The sequence below is a fragment of the Grus americana genome, chromosome 1, assembly GCF_028858705.1.
Source record: "Grus americana isolate bGruAme1 chromosome 1, bGruAme1.mat, whole genome shotgun sequence".
Taxonomy (NCBI): domain Eukaryota; kingdom Metazoa; phylum Chordata; class Aves; order Gruiformes; family Gruidae; genus Grus; species Grus americana.
The window spans coordinates 196616855-196640672 of record NC_072852.1 but is presented as its reverse complement, the minus strand read 5'-3'; the positions used below and the strand labels follow the sequence as shown (position 1 = coordinate 196640672).

General features: G+C 37.2%; 1 protein-coding gene across 6 annotated transcripts in view; it reads left to right on the top strand.

Moving 5' to 3' along the window:
* The window catches only part of PAN3 (poly(A) specific ribonuclease subunit PAN3), an 81974-nt gene that overhangs the window by 8557 nt on the left and 49599 nt on the right, over positions 1-23818 (top strand). For 4 of the 6 annotated variants that reach the window (XM_054819369.1, XM_054816873.1, XM_054816018.1 and 1 more), the window contains 4 exons: positions 4878-4999; positions 15706-15772; positions 17491-17561; positions 19787-19849. In XM_054819369.1, coding sequence (XP_054675344.1) covers positions 4878-4999; positions 15706-15772; positions 17491-17561; positions 19787-19849 — 323 coding nt within the window. The remainder of the gene's footprint in view (positions 1-4877; positions 5000-15705; positions 15773-17490; positions 17562-19786; positions 19850-23818) is intronic. The other 2 variants (XM_054817746.1, XM_054820269.1) reach the window with 1 other exon arrangement.

Genomic DNA, 23818 nt, shown 5'->3' with positions numbered 1-23818 from the left:
TCTTTTTTGGGGCAATATATCCCGTTACTGTAAAGGATCCTTTTTTATATTAAGAACAGTTTCTGAGATGATCAGTGCTGATACTAAGTTCATAAAAGAAGCAGTGTAAACAGTATTTGTTTACTGGTTAGTAAAATATTAGAATGAAAATACCAGAAGTGCCATGTTTTCAGATAGCATTAGTATTACCATTCAGATAGTGCTAGTATTAGACGAGACGAGCGTTAAACTAAAACCAACTGAAACCCACTGGTTCTGCTGAAGCATGTGTGTTGAGTTCATCACAGTAGTACTCAAGCACTTAAGCTGTGATGAGATCCTTTGTTCCTGAAAAATGTCTTTGTAATAAGTAAGGCAAAAATAACTGTTTTTTTTTCCTCTTTGGTGCTTGCATCTGATGGGAAGCCTACTTTCTGCTAAAATTCTGTGGGAGAAGAGTTATATAAGAAGATATTTATTTTTAATTGCAGTTGTCACATTAAGCTGCAGTGTTACTCACCAAGCAAAAAATTATTAGATAATGTGTGTATAAAAAGTAGAAAACATCTTCTGAATGTCTCAAGATGTTTTATTTAATTTCTTTCCAGAATTGCCAGGATGTAACTTCTGGCTTTAATATTGATGGAATTTAGAAATTTCTTCTTGTTTTCACATATGTGCTTACATAACATGTTAGCATTTTTTTTTTCTCCCCGCTGGATTCCTAGTTGTTCCCTCACACATCCATCTTTTCTTCTCAGACCTGCCTGTCAACCTTTCTACTTTTGTAAGAAAGTTGTTGCTTCTCTTCAAGGAAGAGCCTGTTAAAAATGTATACAACTTCAATGCATAGGTAGTACTGTTACACAACAGAAAGGCATGTTCCTTTGACAAAAATAGTCAATTCAAGACTTTCCTAAAATTGTCTAAGCTTACTTACCTAAAGTTATAATCAATGCTTTAAAAGAGAAAAGGTGTAAAACTCAGAAGAAGTTTTTTATTTGTCGTTCTAATAGTGCTGTGTGCAGAGTGTTTGAAAATGTGTGCCCACAATTGTTACATAGGAAAGATCTGGATAGCCAAATTGAATGCAGGGTCTGATGTAAATTAGTAAACACATGAGAATAAAAGCTTTATAAAGACTAAGATCTCATTCCAGTTTAGACTTCTAATTTTTTTTAATACCACACTGCTTGTGTGGTGAAGTGTGCCCACTTCTGAAGACCTTCTCCTATGGATTGCTTATGATAAATCACTTTTTTTTTTCTTGCTCTGAACTACTGTGATCTTCCAGAAGCAAGTGAGAATTTATGATTTGCCAGATGTTTGGCAGAAGGAGGATAAAAGCCTTCTACTTCTCATGGAGTAGGCCAGGTGCCAAATACGGTAAAACTGCCTTGGCTGTTTAGGTATTTGAGCTTTCATCACTGTAACAGCTCAATGTCCCTTCTTTGAACAGAAGTGGAGTATGTAGTGAACGCTCTTTCTTTCGTTATATAGGCAATGCAGGAATTACTTTTTTTTCTTTGTACCTATGTAAGCTGCATCTTTTCTGTTAGTCTTAATTTTCTTTCTTGTTACTGTAGGGAAGTTATTTTAAGGAAGCTAGTGTTGAGTTTTTTTTGAAGGCAATAGTTATACTTACCACTTCTAGAGCATTGTGTTCTAAATATGAGCTACTGCCAAGAAAACTGCCCTCTGCTTCACTGAGCGTACTTCTGATGGTTTTCTTTTGATTGTTCCTGTGGAATATGTTTTCTTGTGGTCTTGGTCCCTCTGCTAGGGGTGTTTCTAGACCATTTGGAAGAGGACAATAGAAAGCCTCGTAGATGAAAGCCATCTTGAAATTGCTGTGGTGCCAGGAGAATTGAGTGGTATGAAGGTGGATCAGCACTGGAGTACAGCAGTTTGTAGTAACAGGACAAGGAGGCTGACAGGTATAGCCAAACCGTTGCAATTCAGTAGAGAGATAGTCTTCATAAAGTTAGATAAAAGAAAATGTTCTGGAGTAGCTTTTGCTTTTTGTCTGGAGTGCCCAGTTAGATATCGGTGTGCTAATAGAAAGCCTAAATTGTAGCTTTGAGCAGCTTTAATTGGTTTGGATAGGCTTGCATAGCAAATGCCAGCAGTAGAAAGGCAGCAGCGTCAGAGATCAACTTTGTCATTCCCAGCAGTGTCGTCAGCCTTGCTTCAGCTCTGGGGTTGCTGCCCAAAGCCTGCTCCTGCTTGCAGCTTGAGCTGCCTGGCACTGAGGATGCTTCAGAACACCTGGTGCTGTGTTTGTGCCCTAGCAAGGTTACCCGCAGGGGCTCCAGTGCTCTGTTTGGATAATGGGTGACTGCAGCTCTACCAGCTATCTGGAGTTATGGGAGGTCAGCTCTAGGGTTTCTTCCCACTGAGGGGGCTCTTCAGCAGCCTTGCTGCTGAATGTGGCAAAACTTGCAAGCTTTCACTTGCCTGTTGCCAGTTTTAAGGGTTTTGTATGTTAATTGTATATATCCAATGGAGAAATAATGGTACGTGGGTTCCCATGTTTATTCTAGCATAGTGAGGAGCAGTGGGAGAAGCAGAAAGAATCGGCTGTTTCTTAATTCTTCAACAGAGCCTGAAGGATTTGTAATACTGATGGTGTAATCTGAGGGAGTTGCTTGCTAGTTTGTTGAAAATTGGATAGAATCTGGAGTTACTGACAAGTATAAGATGAAATAGCAGATATACTGCTGAAATTATATGATGTACCTTGAAATGACAGTTGTTCCTGGAATTAAACAGTTTTTCTTTGTCTTTTACAGTCAAGATGTAGTGTAAAACCTGCAGCAGTTTTTGATAATGGCTGAAATGCAGGCAGAGAAAGCTATATTGGAAACGCATTTTTAAAATAAACAAACACAGTGTGAACCCTGAATAATTTATGGGCAAAGTAAACTGAAACTACTTACAGTAAAACACGAGTTTGCTATCCTTTGGTTTTCTTATATGAACGAGTTGTATTTTTCATGATGCCAAAAAATGATTGTGTTAAAATGCTAACCTCCACTGTGTGAGTTAGGGACTGACTAGCAGGTGGGATGAGACAGTAATTGACATTACTACAGACATTAATTTTTTTCCTGGATGCAGTAGTTCAACCATAAAATATTTTTCCTAGGCTTTTGAATGTATATTTCCCAAGTGAAGGCAAAAGAGGGACAGACACTTAAAAGACAAAGCAAAAAAAGTTTTGTCTTTTTTAGGGATGTAGCAAGAGGAGTTGTGATGTTTGTATGTGGCAGCTCCTTGTGAAAGAGGATATAGGGCATGGATAGTGGAGGGAGTTTTATTTTCCTATTCTTTAGATAACTTTTAGAACTTAATGTTGCAATTCATTAGTAATTAGCATCTTTAAAGTTCCTTAGGTGTCTCCCTCAAGCCTGCAGAGTATACAAATAATGATATAGGTTTAACAGCAATACTTTAAGAATCTTTCTTGCTTGCAAAGCTGATCTGTATTGCAACTGAAGTATTTGCTTTATTTGCTCTCTCTTCACACAGAGCTCTTCGTTTGAGGTGCTGTTGGTGTTACCCCTGGTTGGGTAGTTCATACAGCTCCAGTCTCAGGGAGCGCAGCTGGGCAGTGTTTCCATCTGTCTGTAGTATGGATGCTGCTAGTCATTCTCCTCTTCCAGCCCTTCCTATGATTTCATCTGGCTGTACTTCTTTTGCTTGTTTCCTGTGCCTACAGCATGGAAATGGCTCACCAGGTTATGTAGTCTTTTTTGGAGGGAAAATTCCCATTCTGATGAAATTTGAGGGGTTATAATCTATGTTCCTTTAGCTGTGCCACAAAGTTGCATTTTATTTCCTTTGAGGATTTGGATCAGGAAGTTGTTTCCGGGTGTCACCAGCTGGCTGTGAGTCCTCCCAGGGTTCAAGGCAGATAGTTTGGTACAGGATGTTCTTCTGAGTTGGATGTGTGCCTTCCTACCTTGGAGCAACCAATTACTCATGCCTGTTGGCTTGCAGTGGCCTGGCCATACTGATTAGTGTCTCTGTAATTTGCTGTGGGTGTTTTTGTGGAAGCTTAATTTGAGCTGCAGCTTGTATACCATTGTAAACTCCTTTTTTGTTATCGAAGTAATACCTGCTTGAGCGTTTGGTGTTAATTATGACTATTTCTTGTTGTTCTTTGTAGTCTCATGGTATTGAATTAATTTATTTGTGGCTAAAGTGCTGTGCTTATATATCAAGGCCCTTGTTTGTAGACGGGATTAATTTCTTATATCCTTCACACTTGCTTTCAGTCCAAAATAGCTTTTTGGCCATGTTTCCTAAAATTGTTGCCACTTTACGAAGTATGAGATAATAAAAATAGTCTTATGCTCTTAAGGAAGCTTTTAAAATGTTTGTGCTTTGTGTGAAAGGACTTGATATTTTTAAATGTACATTTTCTGTGTATTACCCTTTGAAAGAACCAGTGCATCTAGTTAAAATCTCTACTTGACAGATAGATTTCCAAGATGTGTATGCAAGAATATAGGTTTTCTTAAAACAAGCTTGCCTTCTAGGATTTTTAAATTTATTTATTTTTTTTCTGATATCATTACTTGCCTTGTTATTCTTGTTTCTAAAATTCAAACTTATCGTTTCTGTCAATACTTTTTACTTTTCTGCCTCTTTCTGCATTTGTGCTGTAACTTCATGCTGCATATGTTGTCATTTAGCAACCTCTTTCATAAAGTTTTGTTCTGTGCACTAAAATGTTTTTAGTTGTTTTGCTGAGAAGATAGGTTTGAAATAGTGTTACCAACCTTTTCCTATCTACCTCCCCTGCCAAAAAAAAATACATAAGAGGTATTAGCAAATAAACCCATGGTAAACTAATTTTTTTTTTCTGAAACACTTTTCTTTTTTTCTTTTAGTTCCCGGAATAGATGGCGGTGGGTTAGCTGATGCTAGTCTCACAGATTCCTACTTTAGCACCAGCTTCATTGGCGTTAATGGATTTGGAAGTCCCGCTGAAACAAAGTATCCCATGATGCAGGTAATAGCAGTGACTTGTATAGTGTTTCGTTAGTTCTGGCTGATATTACACCAAGAAGGGAAAACTGTTCAAGAGGCAGGAAAAAATGGAGCCTTCTGGTATGTGTCATCTTGTAGGATATACAGAGTATATCCACTTTAATCTTCCAAATGGAAAGGAAACAATATCTTTGCTTTAGAACTAGTCTGTTTTTATTGGCACTTATCTGAGCTGTTGTATTGGGCTTTGCCACATATTTTAATTCTGTTTTCCTAGATTTCTTTTTAGGCTCATAGCTTGTTTTGATAGCCTTTTACTAAATATATAAAAATTAGATTTTGAAACATTTCAAAGATCAAAAGTCACTGAAGCAAAATGTGACCTGTCAAACCTGTAAATTACTAGGCAAAAATTTCAGAATTTATAATCTCAGTTTCTGGTGGCCTTCAGTGATGTTGAATTCACATTTAAATCTTCTGAAATGTTTTCTTGTATTTATAGTGTGCTGTAGATGTTGGCATAGGAACTCCCATGGGGTGGAATTTATTGTGTAGGTAGTACGCAAAATTTACAGCAAAAGGCTGTCATATTTAAAACCTAAATGAGTATCTATTGAATTAACACATGAAGCACTATAACAACTCCCTCAAACTGTTATGCTTTTTAAAAGCTGAAAAGAATATGGTCTCTCCCTGTACTCAAAGGTTTAACAAACCAGTTTCTGGTAAATGAAAGAGAGCACAAGTCAAACAGTTCGCACTGAGTCCTGACAACAACTCTCTTCTTTTATATCAAGGAAACTCTCCTTATGAGCTTACTTTGATCTCAATTGTGGCTGTATAATGGATTGAAAAATAACTCAGCAAAAGGTGGGAAATAATTAGCTGTGTTCCCTTTTTTCTTTTCTTTTTTTTCTGCATGTTTTCAAGAAGGCTGGATTGTCTCATTCAACAGAATTGCAAAACTGTGGAAATGTTTCTTCCTGACAGTGATGCGTGATTTAAAAAGAAAAATTTTAACCTCTGATCCCAAACTGTACTATTGAAACTGGAAGTTACAAATTTTGGTATCATTTTATCCTTTCAGTACAAAGTCATGATGTTATGTATCCTTAAACTGTATTCTATGGCAACACTAGTGCCTTTCTAAACACAGTTTTTTAATTATAACTGTTTTTTCTAGAAAGACAATAGGGCATGCATCTAACATGGGATGCTCATAGGATTTTTAAATATTAATGCCTGTGAGATTAGAATCAAGGCATTGTGTTTCTCTTTGAGAAAAGAGAAGAAATCGATGTGCCTCTTACCCATTGGAGGCTAAGGAAAATTACTTCTGAAGAAGGATTTCATTAGTGTTGAGAAAGTGCTTACAGGCATTAAGCTACAGTTTAAAAAGCATTTTTATGTTGTTTTCTTTCCTTGAATCATGTAATTTAAGTTCTTGTTTGCATAGGTAAAGCAGGTAACACTGTTGGTTTTGATTGTGTCAGCTTCTAAATTAAGTCCATAGTGACAAAGTTTAGCCACTTGGAATGTGGTTTTCCGTGTCATTCAGCCCTTTGGAGAGCAAGATGAGGGAAAAGTCTTAGTAACTTTAAGTAATAAGAGTGCTTTATGGTTTGTAATAGAGACTTTAAATCTAATAGGTGGTTGTGTCAAGGATATATCTTTTGCGCTCTCTCTCTGAAAATTTGCCCAAATTTTGTCACTTAATATGCTGGTTTTGGCTGGGATAGAATTAGTTTTCTTCATAGCAGCTGGGATGGGGCTGTATTTTGGATTTGTACTGAAAACAGTGCTGATAACACAGGGATGTTTTCATTATTGCTGAGCAGAGCCAAGGCCCTTTCTGCTTCTAACACCACCCCACCAGTGGGGAAGAAGAAGCTGGGAGGGGACACGGCCAGGGCAGCTGACCCCAACTGACCAAAGGGATATTACATACCGTATGAGGTCATGGTCTGTATATAACTGGGGTTGGCCAGGAGGCGGGATTGCGGCTCAGGAGGTAGCTGAGCATCGGCTTTGGGTGGTGAAAAATTGTGCTATGCATGACTTGTTTTGTATATTCTATTATTATCATCATCATTGTCTTCCTTTTCTGTCCCATAAAACTGTCTTTATCTTAACCTGCAAGTTTTACTTTTTTTTTCTTTTTGATTCTCTCCCGCATCCCACTGGGGGGGAGGCGTGAGTGAACAGCTGTGGATGTTTTAGCTGCTGGCTGGGTTAAAACATGAGACTTGATTAAACCTTTGCAAAACTGGTTTATATAGACCCACTGGAGACTTCCTAGATGTTAGATAGTTTCCCAAAGATGTAGTCTGCATTGGCATGTTCTAGCTTGAGTACATTCTTGCAGTTACAGCTCTGACCTAATCTAGGCCTTGCCTGAACTCCGAGCAGGAATGCTGATCTGCTTTGTTTCCCTCTTTCCTTCTCTTCCACTTCAGACTGAAGCAGTATGGAAGTGGAGCTGTATTTAATGAAAAAGAGAGCTGCATCTGTGTTAATTGGAGCAGAGGGGTGTGTAAGGGAGAAGAGACTTATGCTGTGGGCTTAGAGAAACTGAGCTGAAGATAAGCGAATAAGGAACTAGGAAAGACTCTTGGCTTCAGTCCCTTTGCTCAGGAGATGTTGATGGGATGCTCACAGAATGGGGACTGGAATTGCGCAAGTGAAAAATGCAGAAATTGGGACAAATAAACAAGTTGGCATAATGCAAAGTTGGGGCAAAGCAGGGTGGAGAGAACAACTCCACATGCCTATTGCTTTCCAGGTCCTTGAATCAAACTAAAGATACCGAAGAGTTAGTGTTCTGCCACTGGTGAAACATCAGAAGTCTTCTGTAAAACATCTCATTAGCCTCTCAGTTTTGCTTTTGCAGATGAAAACATCAGATCCATCTATGAGAAAGTTAGTCATCTCTGATGGATCTGTGCAGTTCACAGATAGACGCATTAGTGATGCAATATGAGGACGTTTTTTCATCTTGTTTTTTAAAACTGGGAAATTGCACAAACATGCAAATAAACACACTGCTAGAAAAACACCACTAAGGTACAGTTAGATGTTAAGAAATGTTGAGTTTAGGTTGCCAGTGAGCCTTGAGGTTATATATTGAGATGTATTCCTCATAACATTGTATAATTTTTTCAGTGGGAAAATTATAAGTGGGACTTATTCAGGACACAGGATGCGTGGTGCATGCATAATGAGCATCCATTTGATAGTCAATTAAGTGTTCATCTTATGGCCCCATGCCTTACTCCTACATGCTGTTCACATTCTTCTCGTGAAGACTATTAGTTGGCAGTGTGCTTTTCTGTGCGGGTTACCATAATTCCATCCAACTTTGAGGAACGCTTTCCTTATGAAAGAAGAAAGTAGTCTGCATTTTATAGAGGCATGGGAAGAAAAAGGATGGCAATTAAACAAACAACCCCCACAACCAGAGTTTTTGAAACTAACCTGTACAGCTAGAAAGTGAGGAATGGAGTTAATGACCCCTTGTAGAAAGCTCAGTTCAAGTTGCTTAACTGGCCTTAATCTAGCAGTGATAGTAATATAGTCAGTCTCTTCTGGGTAATGCTCATTTTCTTTTACCATGAGATAATCTTTCTGCAGTCCATGCTTTATTCATTAGATACCTTCCAACATAGTCATCAGGGATTCAATAGATGAGTCTTCTTGACTATTTCTAATTAATCTCCAGAATGTATTTGTCATGTGCAGCAAATAAAACTGAGGTTTGTTGTAAAGAGTATGTGATTGTATATGTTGGGGTTATCATAACGCATATGTAATGGAGCCAAATTGCCTCAAGCGAAGCTATATCCAGATTTTGCAATCATCATGTTTTTGTGTGTGGTGCATAATCTGTGTTACGGTGTTAAGTAAGCAACAAAAGGAGGGAAAGTAAAAGTGGATTGTATCATGATGAATTGGGGAGGGGATGTGCTGCTTTGATCATAAATAATGTAGGTGACTGGTGGTCAACATTTCTGCAGAATGGATATTTCTGATTTGAGGTTTTATTTGTATGTGTTGAAGAATATTTTACAAGATCTAGAACATCTCATTGGGGTTAGATTAATGATGAAGGTGCAATTAATGGCAATGCTCAGTTTGCAGTGGAGAAAAAACTAAAAATCCTTGGTGCAGTTGAGAAGAGGCAGGGTTTTTGAAGTGGCCATGGCTCTAATTCTTCTTTTTTCTTCCTTTATGAAAAGTGTCTCTTTGCCTCATCCTTCCACTCCTCCTACCTCAAAGGTCTTTGCTGTTAAACAACCTTTCATTGCCCCACATTGGCCTCTTCTGTTTTTACTACTTTCCTATTGATTAATAGTCTTTTGTCCTCATTGGTTTGCATTTTCCTGTAATACCATTTTGTTTCATGTGTCTTTTCTTCCCTGAATCTGCATGTGCTTTCATATACTACATTAGCAATATTGGCTTCCAGCTTATCAAAGCGTGTATTTTCTGTTTCCCCCTTCTCTAACTAATAACAGAGCAGGCCTGCATGACACATGACCCACAGGCTGCATGCTGTCCTCGAAGCTGTTCCTTCTTTTTGGCATAGCAGCAGCTGCCAAGAGGCAGTCAGAGGTGTGGTTCAAGAAGCAACTCATAGCTTTTGGCTTTCCCAGCAGTGAGGAGGCAGGAGCTAGCTGGCCAGGATGCCTCTGATGCTTGGTGGTTTGCTCCGTCGCTCTGTGTGTGCCACTTTGCTGGCTGGTGTCTGTGTTCCTCTGGCATTAGTGCTGCCCCTTGACTAACTCGTGGGTTGATCAAAGACACAGGTGGTGTGGGAAGGAGCTTTAGTAGTAATATGTTGGGATGTTATAAGGATATTATAGCAGGATGAGGCAGAGGAGTATCTCCGTGTTAAAACTTTTAATGTCTTATTAGAATTGAGCAATTGGGTTGTAAGGGCATAAAACAGTAGAAGGTGTCTTCATGCATGTTGCTTCACAGAAATCCAGTTTTTCTTAAAGTGATGGGATGAGATTTATAACTGCATGGCTTCCATTGGACTGCAGGTTATGTAGAAAGTAAGAATCACAACTTTTCAATGAATTGCCCTAATCAAAATAAAAAAGGGGGTAGCAGTTTTCAGTGTTAAAGTTGGCAAGGCCAAGCAATGGAGAAGAATTGGTCTTGCCTGTTTTTGCCATGCCAGTGTTGGTATACTAAGCATTCTTGAAAAGCCTGAGAAGTAGAGACCATGCTCACTTCAAAGCCTTGCAGCTGAATAAACACAAAGACCTTTGTTCCCGTTGCTGCATCTGCTGAGAGTCGAGTAATAAAACTCTCCTTATAGTACAGAAGCTTGTAAATGTCTTCAGTTTTTAACTGTTGAGAACTGAGTGGAACTACAGACGTGCTGTTTTAAATATAAAATTATGCAGTTGTTTACATAATGCTTTCTGAAGAAATCCAGTTGCTTTAGTTCAAACAGTTGTGTGTGGGACATGCTGTAGATGGTGCCAAATATGCTAACTTTTGAAGACAAATTTTGGATTGTTTAGTAAGGAAAGCAAAACATATCATCCTTTGTAGGTCACAGAACCTGACAATTAAACAATTGTTTGGTTGTGACAATCCCATTCTTTTGCAGGATAACTTCTTTTATAGTCCAATTAACGTTATTCTTAAAATTACAAAGATTCTGAAATATAGTTCCAGTAGAAGAGTATTAAGATGAAGAGCGTAGCTTGTGACATACTACAAAATATAGCACAGGAATGACTCTGAGGACAGTGTTTATTTTCTCAGATGTAGGGTGGGGAATATGGAGACAGAGTGAACAAATGCCATCGCTTATGCATTTTGGGAAAAAGAAATGATGGAGAAGAAAGCAAAAACCCTCACTTCAGTCTTATAACATAAGCTATGTAAAATTAGATCTAATTGTGTGCAGCAAAGCTTTATTCATCCTCTATCTTGATGAGAATTTTGTATCTGTGTACTTTAGTGGAGGGAGATGAAAGCAAAGCACATGTCCTCAGTGCAGCTATAATTTTGGGTTTCACTACTGAACATTAAAGGGTGGAGGCAAGGTGGTGTGTGCCTTTAGAAGGTGGGAATATTTCTGTAACGCTTCTCTTCCTGGCATGCTATGTCAAGGAAGTATTGAAAAGAAGGTGAATGGTGTCCTGGGCTGCATTAGGTAAAGTGCTGCTAACAGGTCAAGGGAGATGATCTTTCCCTTCTGCTCAGCACTGGTGAGGTCATACCTGGATTGCTGGGCTTCTCAGTACATGAGGAACATGGACATGCTGGAGAGAGCCCAGCAAAGGTCCATGGAGATGATGAGAGGATCGGAGCATCTCTTCTGTGAGGAAAGACTGAGAGAGCCGGGAGAAGAGAAGGCTCAGGGGAATCTCATCTATGTATGTAAATACCTGAAGGGAGGGTGCAAAGAGGATGGAGTCAGGCTGTCTTCAGTGGTGCCCACTGACAGGACCAGAGGCAATGGGCACAAAATGAAACACAGGAGGTTCCCTCTGAATGTCAGGAAACACTCTTTCACTGTGAGGGTGACTGAGCACTGGCACAGGTTACCCAGGGAAGTGATGGAGTCTCCATCCTTGGAGATATTAAACAGCCATCTGGACATGGTCCTGGGCAACCAGCTCTAGGTACGTCTGTGTGAGCATTGGGGTTGGACCAGTTGGCCTCCAGAGGTCTCTTCCCACCTCAGCCCCTCTGTGAGAAGTATTGAATTCTCAAAACTATTAATAAAATAGCTACCTAATATGGAATTTATTTTTACAGTGGTGATGTTGATGTGCTGTCAGTGTTGTCTTAAAGTCTGTGTGAAAATAATTATTTTTTAGAAAGACCTTAAATTGCAGCGGTTCTGAATAGGAAATATTAGTACACAATAGGCTATCTTATGTCTAGGTAAGACAATGATTCACTTTGTCAAAGTTTCATTTTTGACACAGTACCTTTTCACACAGTCTTTTCCTAAGAGGAGATGAGTTTGATTTATCCTGGTGCTTGAAGAAAGAGTAAACTTCTGAACAAGAATATTCCTATCTTGTAACTTAATTGCTTGAATATTCAGGAATTAACACAGTATTCTGAAAAAATATTTCTCAATTTTTCCAGGAAATTAGAGAGCCTGTGTTTTGTTACTGACGGAAGGCTCAACAGCAGAAGAACTTTAAGCTGAAGTCTCAGGTTAAATCCTTGGACAGGGATGAATGTGACGGTTTTGTTCTGCAGGAGCTTTCTTTTGAGTTGTGAACAGAAACAACTTTTTAATTCCTTTAAAGGGAGAGGGGCAGGATGTATGCCAGTCAGCCTAGTTGAATTTTAACTAGTGCTTAAAGACCTCAATAAATCATAGCAATAGGCAGGCAAAGAAAAGGAGTTTATATGGAACTGAGTGACATTGGTGTGGCACTTGGTTATGACAAATTTGTCTTTCTATATTAACTTCCATATAGTGGAAGTCATGATGTACTAAAAAAGTCTGAAGTTCTCATATGTGTGTGCTTGCCTTGCTTGGCAGGCTTAACAGGAATGAAGAGTTCCTTTTCTTCTACTGTTAATGGTTGCTCTTACCTTTCTAGAGCTTTCATCCTTTGGACTTGAGGTTCTTGAGATAGCATTCTTATTGAAATTGAATTTGTATGAAAAATAGTTCAATACCATTAGAAGAGATTGAGAAGTGTTATTTCAAATCAAAACTGCTTTCCAGAAAGCACAAATAATGGAGTACTCGGGTTTTCTTTTTTCTTTTCTTCTTTTTTTTCTTTTTTTTTCTTTTTCTTTCAAGATACTTTCAGCCTGACTTGGTAAAAATCAGATACAGGAATAACCCTCTTTAAGACTAAATGCTTTTGGGTGTGGTAGAAATTTTAATATTAAAATAGTTTAAAAATCTTTTACTGATTACATGCAGGTCTTCTATGAATAATGTTAAGATAAGAAGCTTGTGCATGTGTAATAAAAGCGAGCAAAATGAAAAATTCATGAAAGAGTGGTGAAGTGGAGATTTTTAACCTCATTCAAGGTATAGCTTATAAGCAGTTGTTAAGAGCTGCCCAAGATCAGTGAGAGAAGCTTTGGTTTTTCAGAATCCTGGTTCATGTAAAATACATTGAACAAGACTTGACTTTGCAAAAGCACAGTTGATGTTCCTAGGCTTTGTTTGCACTGTGCTTTCAGAGTCCTGAACAATGTGTTCTGTTGCAATCTGCCTTGTGCACACTGTGTTTTTAGTGATCGCACCAGCGCCGATTTTCATCATCGCAGTCACCTATTCACATTGCAAGTCTGTTGATTGTTTAACTCCTGTACTTGAAGAGGTAGAATATGGATGGCATAGAATTGCTTGGTTCCAAGTTTAAGCCATATGCTTAACCACCTTTGATACCAACCTAGATTTCAATATTGTGTTTATCCCTGTTCCGACAGACCACGACCTTTTGCATTAAAATTATTATGAAAACCTGAGTGTTATAAATAGACATTAATACTATTTTTATCTACACCTGGACAAATTTTGTGCAAATCTGAAAGATTCCCTGTAGCAAATTTCTTCCTAAACTACTTCCTTTTGTAAGGATCAGTGTATCAAGTGCCAAGAAAAGATGCATGATAGGGATGCTTTTCAAATATTTGTGAAAAACTATTGACTTCTTTCCATTGCTTAGTCAGGAAGGGAGTATGACGTATCAATAGGAGCTACTATAATCCAGAAATTATTTACTTTTGTGTATTCTTATTTTGATGGCGGTGGACAGTTGGATGAGCATCCCTGAACTCGGGCAAGGTTGTTAACTTAGTGTGGGTCTCTCTAAGTGTTACTTTGTTTTGTAGGAATAAGTACACTTTGTTTCACTAGAGGCATCTCTTTTGTGTGAAGCATTAATTGTTGATCACTAACCTTTTAGTGAGAGTTACATTGTGTCAGTTCAGTATATTTGGGAACATGAGACACGTGGCATCAAAATAAGTAAAGAGCCCATAGGAAACAGCTTTCTTCATTTAAGTCGTGAAAAAGCTGAAGGTTTGTATAATATTTACATGTGTACATATATTACACATATTGTCCTAGAACATCTGCATGGGCTATAATTCTGCTTCATAGAGTAGTATGTACTTTTGCTGAGTGAAGAGTTGCATCAGAGAAGCCTGAATGATTGTAGAAAGCCTGCTGTAGCAGTGGAGAGCAGATAGTGGAAATAATACATGAGGGAATAAAGCATTGAGGGATTAAGCATGTTGTTGAGGGGTAAGGTTTGAAGATACCTGCTGAATACCTAAATTTTACCAAAACTTTCTTCAAGATACTTTTCTAATAGTGCAGCCTATTTTTTTACAACTTACTTTCCACATAAAAACTACTTTACACAATGCATTTGTTCTTTTAGATACAGGTACTAAAAGCTGCAACTTCTGGTGAAGTCAGTGGTAGTACAAAAGCTGCAAATGTTGAGAAATGTGAATTGCAGTAGGTTTACAGTGCTGCCGTGTTGGGTAACACTCCAGCTTCTGTTGGTTCACCTCTGTTCTTACCAAATTTACTCCAGAATATTGATCTTTCTGGTCAAGAATTAGATGAAATGGTATTGAAGTATAATGCGGTAAGCTTCTTGCCCTCTGCCACCAACATTGAGATTGGCTGTGGAAAAATGTAAGCATAAAGAGCAACTCCAGTGACCAGTTTTGAGTCTTAGTCTGTGTCTAGACTACTAAATTAAACATGCCTGGAAACTTTCCTTGATGCTTAGGGCCAGCTGGCACAAAATGGCCTGTTTGTGCTGGTGTACACTTACCCGGTAAAGCAGAGGCTGCATGCAAACTGTCTATTTGAAGGGATCTCAAACCTTTTCACTGCTGAATAGTGCCTGGAAATTGGCCGGGAGACTCCTGGTTGATGTGGGCCAAAAGCATGCCAGGGAATATTTTAACAAATTACTGGTCGTCTCTCTGTGATGGAGAATACTTCCTGACCTTGCCTTGTTTTTCTTCTCATACTTTTTCTTCCTGTTGGGAGACTGGTCAAAGAAATTAATAAGCAGGAGTAAGAAGAGACGCTTAAACTTCTCTGTCAAAGCAGTGGTAGCTCTTAGAGCAGCACTGCCTCACTTAGTCCAGTGTATTGCTAGCCCATATCTCCAGAGGAATGTAGGAGAAGCGGGTGGAGCCTAGGAGGAATGTTGAGAGGGTTTCAGATGTCTTGCTGGCTTACAAGGGTAGTATGATTTTGCTGAAAGATCTTAAAAAGTTCTTTTGTTTTTAAAAAGAATCTATCAAATGGTATACTAATTTGAGTATTTTTTGTTGGAAAAGTTTCACGTTGTGATGATAGTGTGTAATAAAGGGAGGAGTTGTTTCAGGAGTACAGTGTGAAAGAATGTTTAAAGGAGATAAGTAATTGGCTTACCTAACATGTTGACAATGTACCGGAAGAGAACCATAGGTTTTGTAGACCCTTTCAAGTTAGAAGAAATTAATGAAGATAATGTTTTGTTTCAGTATACAGTCATTGTTGGTTTGCATTACTCTCCTGCAAAATGCTTTATTTTACTAAATGTTTTTGTCAACTACAAACCACCGTCTGCTTAGAGTATTTACTAAATGGGGAATGAGCACAGGTTTCATAGTCTGTTCTTAAAATTTTCTAAATGTCACCCCCAATGTCCTCACTTAGTCTTTTATAGCTTTATTTTACATGTACACTTTTGTCTTTTATTTTTGCAGAGGATGACAAATAGCAGCAGCTCCCCTAGCCTTCTCAATGACAGTGCCAAGCAGTATGCAGGCCATGGTAAGTGCTTTTAAAGTATTACATAGAAAAGTATGTTTGGAAATCTAAGAGATTCCCTTTTGCAAAACTGAGGCTTAAGGGAGCTTTTTTTTTTCTCTTCTCATTTGAGATGCGGTAGAACTTTATTTTTTTAACAGTAGTGTATTGTGTGATACTTGTAATACAAAGCTGAAGTGCTACTGAACTCATAAATTTTCAGCTTCTCTGCTCCAGTGGGGAAAAAACTAAAAAAAAAAAAAAAAGTCATTATCAGTCTTGTCACTTGAAGTGAAATACTAGATTGGTTATCCACTGCAAAGCACTTAATAGCTTAAGCATTTATGTTGCTCCGCAATAGTATCCCTTTTTATTGTGCTTTTCAAGTAAGTTATTGTGTGGAATGAATGTACAGGTTTTAATTCTTAAATTTGGAGTGTATGGGTTTTGTGAAATGTACCACATTACTGATGATTTTTAACAGCTATTAAGTTTTGTCCTGTAAGCAGTACTTTACATCTTGTAAATTTTTCCCTGCTATAGGGAGCATGGTTTTCAACTGAACAAAATGTCTCTGTAGTGCAGGCCTACATACTCACTAAATTATTGTGGAGGGTATATTGAACTGCTGTAATGCACTTTTCAGAATCACTGCAGATTATTTCAGCTGTAGCTATCAAACTAAGCTCTTTAAAGAAGAGGGTACTACTCCCTTATGGCAAGGACATACACTTAAAAAATATTTCTGCTCTCAAAATTGCTCTGTAAATGATGTTCTAGAACTCTGTTTGCATGTCTGACCCTGCGGCTACTCTACTTATGAGCACACTTAAAAAAAGTATAATCCTAGTGACTACTATAAAATTAACTTGCTTGAAAGTCAAAATTTGATGGGGTGTGTGTGTTTGGTTTCTTTTTCTTTCTTCTGGTTCATTTCCAGTAGGTTTTGCGATTTAATTCTACTTCTTTTGTCCCATTGAACAATTAGCTATTCAAGGCAGTGGAGGTCTCCAGTTTTAAATGCAGTCAGAGTTTGACTGTGACAGGCCAAAGAGTGATGGTGATGCATGTGAAGGAGAGAAACCAGACTGACTTTTGGAAACCAGTTTAAATTCTGTTTTCTCAGGTCCTTTTCCCTTTTCTCCCATAAGCTGTGCTTCATTTGTAGAATCACCCTTTTCAGGAGTATTGATAAATGTCAAAGAAAGCATTTCATCAAAACATTAATGTTTACAGCTGGCATTCATCTGCTAATTTGGCAGCTATAACCATTCAGTTTGGAATTGTAAGTTGCATCTGCGATTGTTATTCAGTTTTTGGTGCTTCAGCTCTGGAAGGGATGTATAGGGATGAAGAAAAAGCAATAAAAAGCTACTAATAGAATGTAGACTTTTACTCCTGTTAGTTCACAACAGTGACAGGACAAATAAGATCCACATCATTATTTGTAAGGCTGTGTTACACAGAAGATCACTAATTTCAGGTAACTGGAGATGCAGGCTTTGAAATGTTAGATGGACATTGGTGTCAACAGCAATTAAACTTGTTCAATTCTGCTAATGAGCACCATTTCAATTGAGCAGTTGCACAGAATCCTAAGAAAAGCTGTATTTCTTTAGCAGTGTGGTTGCTAAACCTAGTTTTGCTGAAAAGATTTTTTTCTATACAGAAATAAGTTAAAAAATGTAAAATTTCTTTTTAATATTAGAGATATAACATGTTGGTTTACATTCTTTTTACAGATCCACTAACTTCACCAAATTCATCCTTGTTTAATGACTTTGCTGCCCTCAGTGTGTCTCAAAGGAGGAAGGTAGGCAACAACTAAATCTTAAGTAGCATATTCGTATATGAGTTGACAGGGGAGAAGATCTGGAATAACTTGAAATGCTAGGTGAAATAATGATGATTCTTCTAATGTTACTAGATTTATTTTAGTATGTTGCTGCTGATATAAATAAGATCTTTCTACTTCGTAGTTGGCACACCAGATCAGACTGCTGCTGCTATTAAGAAATATTCCAACCAACTGTAAACTGAAGCCTGTGAGAATGCTTTGAATATGAAAATTAGGGCCTAGCCCATTGAATTTGAAACCAAATTATTTTTATTGTGCTTGAAGCACAAGTCAAGCCACCTGCTAGCCTTCATGGCAACAAGTTCTGAATACAGTAAGAATCATTCCCCCATTTATTTGTAGGTGATGTGAAAGTAATTCTTACAGTTTGAAATGCATTTAGTTTGAAAGACATTCTATAATTTACTGGGAAGCTAGGGTTTGGGATTTTTTTCCCTCTAATCTGTATTGAGAAATCTCTCTTTTGCCAAGAGCTAGACAGCCTCTTCAAACAACTTTGGCCTGCTCAAACACAGGTCATGGTGTTTTTGGATTAAACACAAATGCAGTGGCTGGAATAAGAGACAAAAGTCTGGTTACACCAGAGTTCCTTCTCATTTTTGTGAACTGTGGCTTATCAGAGAAGACATTGTCTTGTCCCAGTGAGTCATCAGATATTTACTTTCAGTGATGACTTTCATGTTTTACTATTCTTTTTATTAGCCACGTGATCCTGAACTTTCCTGTAGTCGATAATACATTGTCTTAAAAGCAATCGACATCAGCATGCTTGTGACTTTTGATAGAGCTTTATTTGAGTGTTGACAATTAGGAGCTCTGTATCATTCCTGCAGGTGAAAATTGGGCTTAAAGATAATTACCGTAGTTGGCCCATCAGACTAATGTTCCTTGAAATGAAATGCTGTTGTAGAATGTTAACTTTGTATTATTATGATGTATTATGATGTACATGGAATCTCTGAATTGCCCTTTTCCTTAATGCCAGTATAGTGCACCAGAAGTTGGGTGTAAACATCTATAAATGTGGTGTTTATCCACTTACTGAGGACAGTAAGAATGAAAATAAGCATACATTCCTTTTTATCTCAGTCTGCAAGCACTATATATATATGTGCGCAAGTGTGAGTGTGTGCTTATGTGTATAAACTACATAGACAAAAGAAGTATTACCAGATGGAGCACTGTCTCTAATATTAAAAATTACATCAAAGTTAATTAAAACAGTACGAAACAAACAGATTAATGTTTGAGTGTAAAGCTTAAATAACTCAAAGCTCAAATACTGATGTAGAGTCTTTTCTGACTTGATCCCTTTTTTCACCCAAGGAAAAAAATCAGCAAATTAAGACGCTTGCTGCTAAAATAGTATGAAGAGAAAGATTTGTCTGTGAAACTGGTTGACTTGGATTTTTTCCAATTAATATTTCAGACATAACTGGCATTAATTGAAAGAGGTTTGTGTTTTGCTATGCATATTATTTTTTATTATGATGGCTGTATTTTGTCATGTATATTTGTATAAAAGGTTGTTAAATAATAATAGTAATGGGGAAGTTTTCATCTAATTACTTGAGTTGTCTAAAATCCAGGCATCCAGGCTCCCTCTATAGTCAGTAGAGAGAGATGAGCAGTTTAAAGGAACATTCAGTTCACATTGTGAAAAGTACTTTGGAAAAGACTAGATGTCAGTGATTGCCTTAAGTGGATAAAAATCGATAGCTAAAGGTATGAGAAATTAATCACACTTTTATGACCAACTTTTACTACCAGACAATACACTGCAAATAGTCATGGATGTAATTTCTTAATAGCTTTAGCATTTTTTGAGTACAATATTCAAATTGCATTGAGTGATTTCCTCAAAAGCACTAAACGCTTAAGTGCCAGGTATTTAAAAACTTGTGTGATTTCCTCCCAGCCCAGTAACTGGGGTTTATTTCAAGCTTGAGCAACGTGATTTATCTGGACTGTGCTTGTTGCCTGCTGCTGTAACACAAGATAGATAGCCTTCTGGAATTGTGTGTTTCTGTTCATTGACTCTGTAGGGAGCCTTGGTGACTAGCTCAAATGTAGGTGTTTACAACATCTACTATTTGAAAAAAAACCAAAAACAAACAAACAACAAACTTGACTTTTCTTGCTAAGAGCCCAGGGCTAAGGTTTTGTTTGTTCTGAACTAGCTGGCAAAACCAGCATTTCCTTCGTTTATCACTGACTTGGAGGACAGATATAATACAGTCTTGGTAAGTGAATAAAGACCAATTGCTTTCCTTTACAAATTAGAATTGTGATATTTAATATTTAGAACTATTCAGTTATTTGCAACTATGTAAAAACTGCATGTTTGTGTTGTGTAAAATCATGAATAGTGTCTGTAAAAGCATGTAATATGTAGCTGTGTTAAGCAAGGATGCTAAGTTTAATAATCTTTGTTGTCTCTGGGTATGGCTTATTGTGTTATCCTGGCAGCCTTTTAACTATGGGCAAGCCATATGGATGTAAATGCTTGATATCAATAAAATATTAAAGATAGGACTTGATGATCGTAATTCTGAATATCCTTGCTTTTTAATTAGACAGCTCTTTTGAAACTAGTTAGTGTGACTGGGGTATTTAAGTTGTTTATGATTATTTTGATGTTTAAAGACATTGTACTCTTTTGTTTAAAAAGTAAACATAGTCCTTGAATTTTTATGAACATTCTCGAGGTTATTTTCTCTGTTTAGAAATTATTAAACTGCATTTCAATTTTAGATTTCAGGAAAGCTAAGATTACTATTTAAAGACATTTTTGTAGGATACTTAAAATGAAATCAAAGGAGCTAAGTATTTCTGTAGATGGAGCCTTGGTGGAGGTTCTGTCAACTGTAAAACCTTCTGGATTTACTGTCCGGTTGTTGTAACTCCACATGCAGTAAGACAAGCAACCTTAAAGTGAATTTCCTATAAGAGATTTTCAGGTAAGTATTAATCTACAATGCACAAATAGGATTTGTGAAGCATGGAACAAAAGATACAGTTAGTAATAGACTAACCTCTTCCCTGAGAATAATGATGTTACACTTTTATTTCATTTTTTTTTCTTCAAATACATGTTATGCTTGTTAAAAATAGGGTGACATTCTGAACTTGAACTTCTTGGGTGTTTTTCCTAAATTTGCTGTAGCCATTATCTAGAAAAATGTTCCTCTCTAAACCCTGAAATGATCTGGCTGGAAAACTCCTTGCATTAATTTTGGTAGTTCTGGTAAACAGTTCATAAAAACAGGTGCAACATAACTGATCAGAATCTGTTGCCAAGGGAATGACAGTTTAATGCACTAAAAAGAAAATACATGATGAAACTTTTAAAATTTGTTCTGAGACTGTTACCACCAATCCAGGCTAAAGGGTTCCACTACTTGTCACTGGTCAGCCTTACAGGATAGTAAAAAGCATTGCTCTTACATTTTACTTTGTTTTTTTTCAGACCTTCAATCCTCATGAAAACTGAACTCCTAACATTGGTTTATTTCCATTTCATATTTTAATTGCTCAGTCGCACCTAGAGGAGGGCCATTAGGGTGAGAACTGCTGTTAGTCCTCAGGCTGCAAGGACTGAACCAACTGCTGTAGTGAACAACTTTCAATACAATTTTAATGCTATTTCGTATGTATTTTGTAGATTTTTTTTTTTTTTTAGAACTCCTTCCATTGGTTTTAGGTTAGTAAAAACCAAGACCAAAAGACTCTAGATTAGAATGGAAAGTATAGAAGAGATTATTTGGACTGAAGTTCACCTGGAACAGGGTGCTGCTGTTTAGTGCTCTCTATGGAGATCTACAGCAAGTGAGACTGGACCGCATATTTCTTTAAATCATATACTTGGATCAGCAGTAATAAACATGAAGAGGAAATGATTTTGAAACAAAAGACTTGCCTGTGAACCTAGTCTGCATAAGTGCAAGCTTTTTAATGAGTGCAAGGAGAGTTTCCCCTCTTATATTAAAAGAAAACAGTAAAGCTAACTTCAGGTCCTGTGGAAGCCAAATTCTTAAGACCTAAACTATTGCTAGTTTATGTTTGAGTGTCCTGTCTTCCATCCAGTTTTGTTCCCTGTTAGGAAGCTATACTTTTCTCCAGCTTCCTGTCTCCAGCTCTATCTTGACACCTCTGATACCTGATCTTGATATAGTTCAGTGGTCACTGAAAAGCCACACATGTCATGTTTGGTCTTGCTGTATTTACCTTTAATGAAAATGCGCCGAAGCAGTTGTTTCGTGTTTTATAGCATCCTGAATACCACCTCAAAAGCATGAATCATGTTCTGAGAAGTTCAGGGGTCATTACCAAACACCACGTCATGTCACTGTGTTGTAAACTGCAGAATTATGATTATGGCTGCACAGACCTGGGCTACATTTATATTTCAATCCTGAAGTTTTCCTTCTGGCATTGTAAATCCCTACTGCAATAATAAAACACTACAGTTTATAAGAGATGCAAAAAAAGTTGTTGCGGGAATATAGAAAGATAGACTGTGCTTCTAGAGAAAACTAATAGAAGTTTGCAGATAGTATGATGTTTATCTTGGTCTAAAATGTGTTTTAAGGGTATGAAGTCATCTAACCTGTTTTATGTTTTTCATTGGAATAGTTAGTTATCGGAATTGTTCCTTGGCTGTGTGCTCTTGCTGTCTTAGTAATTACTACACAGTATGATGTTTTTTCATTTTTGAGTGTGACGTGAGAGAATGTTATTCACATTCTTTTTTTTGTATGCATTAGTGAACATTGTGGTATGTAAGAAATCGAATTATTAAAGCACTTCTTTTTAGAAATATGTAATATTTTTACCTTGAGGAGTTATCATATTTTTGTTGTCTCATTCTGTTGTGTATTTGAAGGAATGAGTGCATAGCGCAGCACTTGCCTTAGAATTGTATTAAAAAGGCCTTTGCTTGTTTTGGCTTTGTATTTAAGCAGGTCAAATATATGTTATGACTTACAGGCATCTGAAACTTTAAATGCTACCCTCACTCCCCATTTTTAAAGCATAACTTTTCAGTTAGCCACCTAGACTTTGTCAGGTGCAGCTTACAAGCTTGAAGCAGTTAACTACAAAAGTAACTTAAACGTGGAAGATGTTTTTGCTTTAATTCTTTCTATGCCAAGGTGTGTGTAGTCTTTAAGAGTGATTTGCAGTAAAATAATTGAAACATTTTTTAAACTTGTGCACACATTTGTTGAAGACACTCTACAAATATTTAAAGCAGCTAGAAAATATACCATTTTTGAGAAATCATATGCTTAGTTAAGACTAGAGTAAAAGTCTTTTACCTATATTTTTGGTTCTTAACTGTGCATCACTTTTCCACTATAAGCAATATAAAATATTGTGGCCTATTAGAAAAGAGACCTTTAAACGTTAATAAAACTGTAGTTTGTTCACTGCATGCTCCTTTAGCAATGGAAGTTTTGAAAGTATATCTTGGGGGAGTGGTACTCTGGCGAGTCTTCACTACACAGAACTATCTGCTTTAGTGATGGTGGAAAAATCTGCTTTTCCACCAGCTTATTTCAATTCAGCAGGTGCTATTAGTTTCTTAGTAAAGAACTTTGTCAGTATAACTGCATCTGTGCTAGGTTTTAGCTGTTGTGGTAATTCATACCTCATCCAACTTAGCTAGGCTGCAAAATTGGTGTGTGAAGATTTGGCTTGGATATGTTCATTTTCCTTAGCTCCTTCTGAACTCTTCAGGCTTTTCATATATATTCAAGATTTTCAGCATATATATTCATGAAATACGCTTTTTTAGTATGTACACCTGAAAAGTTTTCCTTAGCTGTGGTTTAAACTGCATGATGCAATGGCTGATCTGTTGCAGCTTTCACTCCAAAATTTGATTGAACCAAGAATTTTTTTTTTTTTGCAATGATCAAATATGTTGCTTTGGAATAAGAGATATTTCCATGCCAAACTGCACATTTTAGTTTTGTTTAGGTAGAAGAACGTGTTGGATTTTTTGTCTGTCTTTGTATGATACTTTTCAACTAGTGAAAGTTTTATCGCCACCAAAACCCAGGGTTTTATGAACAATTTTTAAAAAAGGGCTCCAGATGGAAAGGTGGCTGGTCTGTAAGTACATGTAATTTCAATGTATAATATTATAAACTTTAAAGTTATATAAAAATTATAAATGTTATCATCCTTTTCCTTTTTTTCTTAAAAAA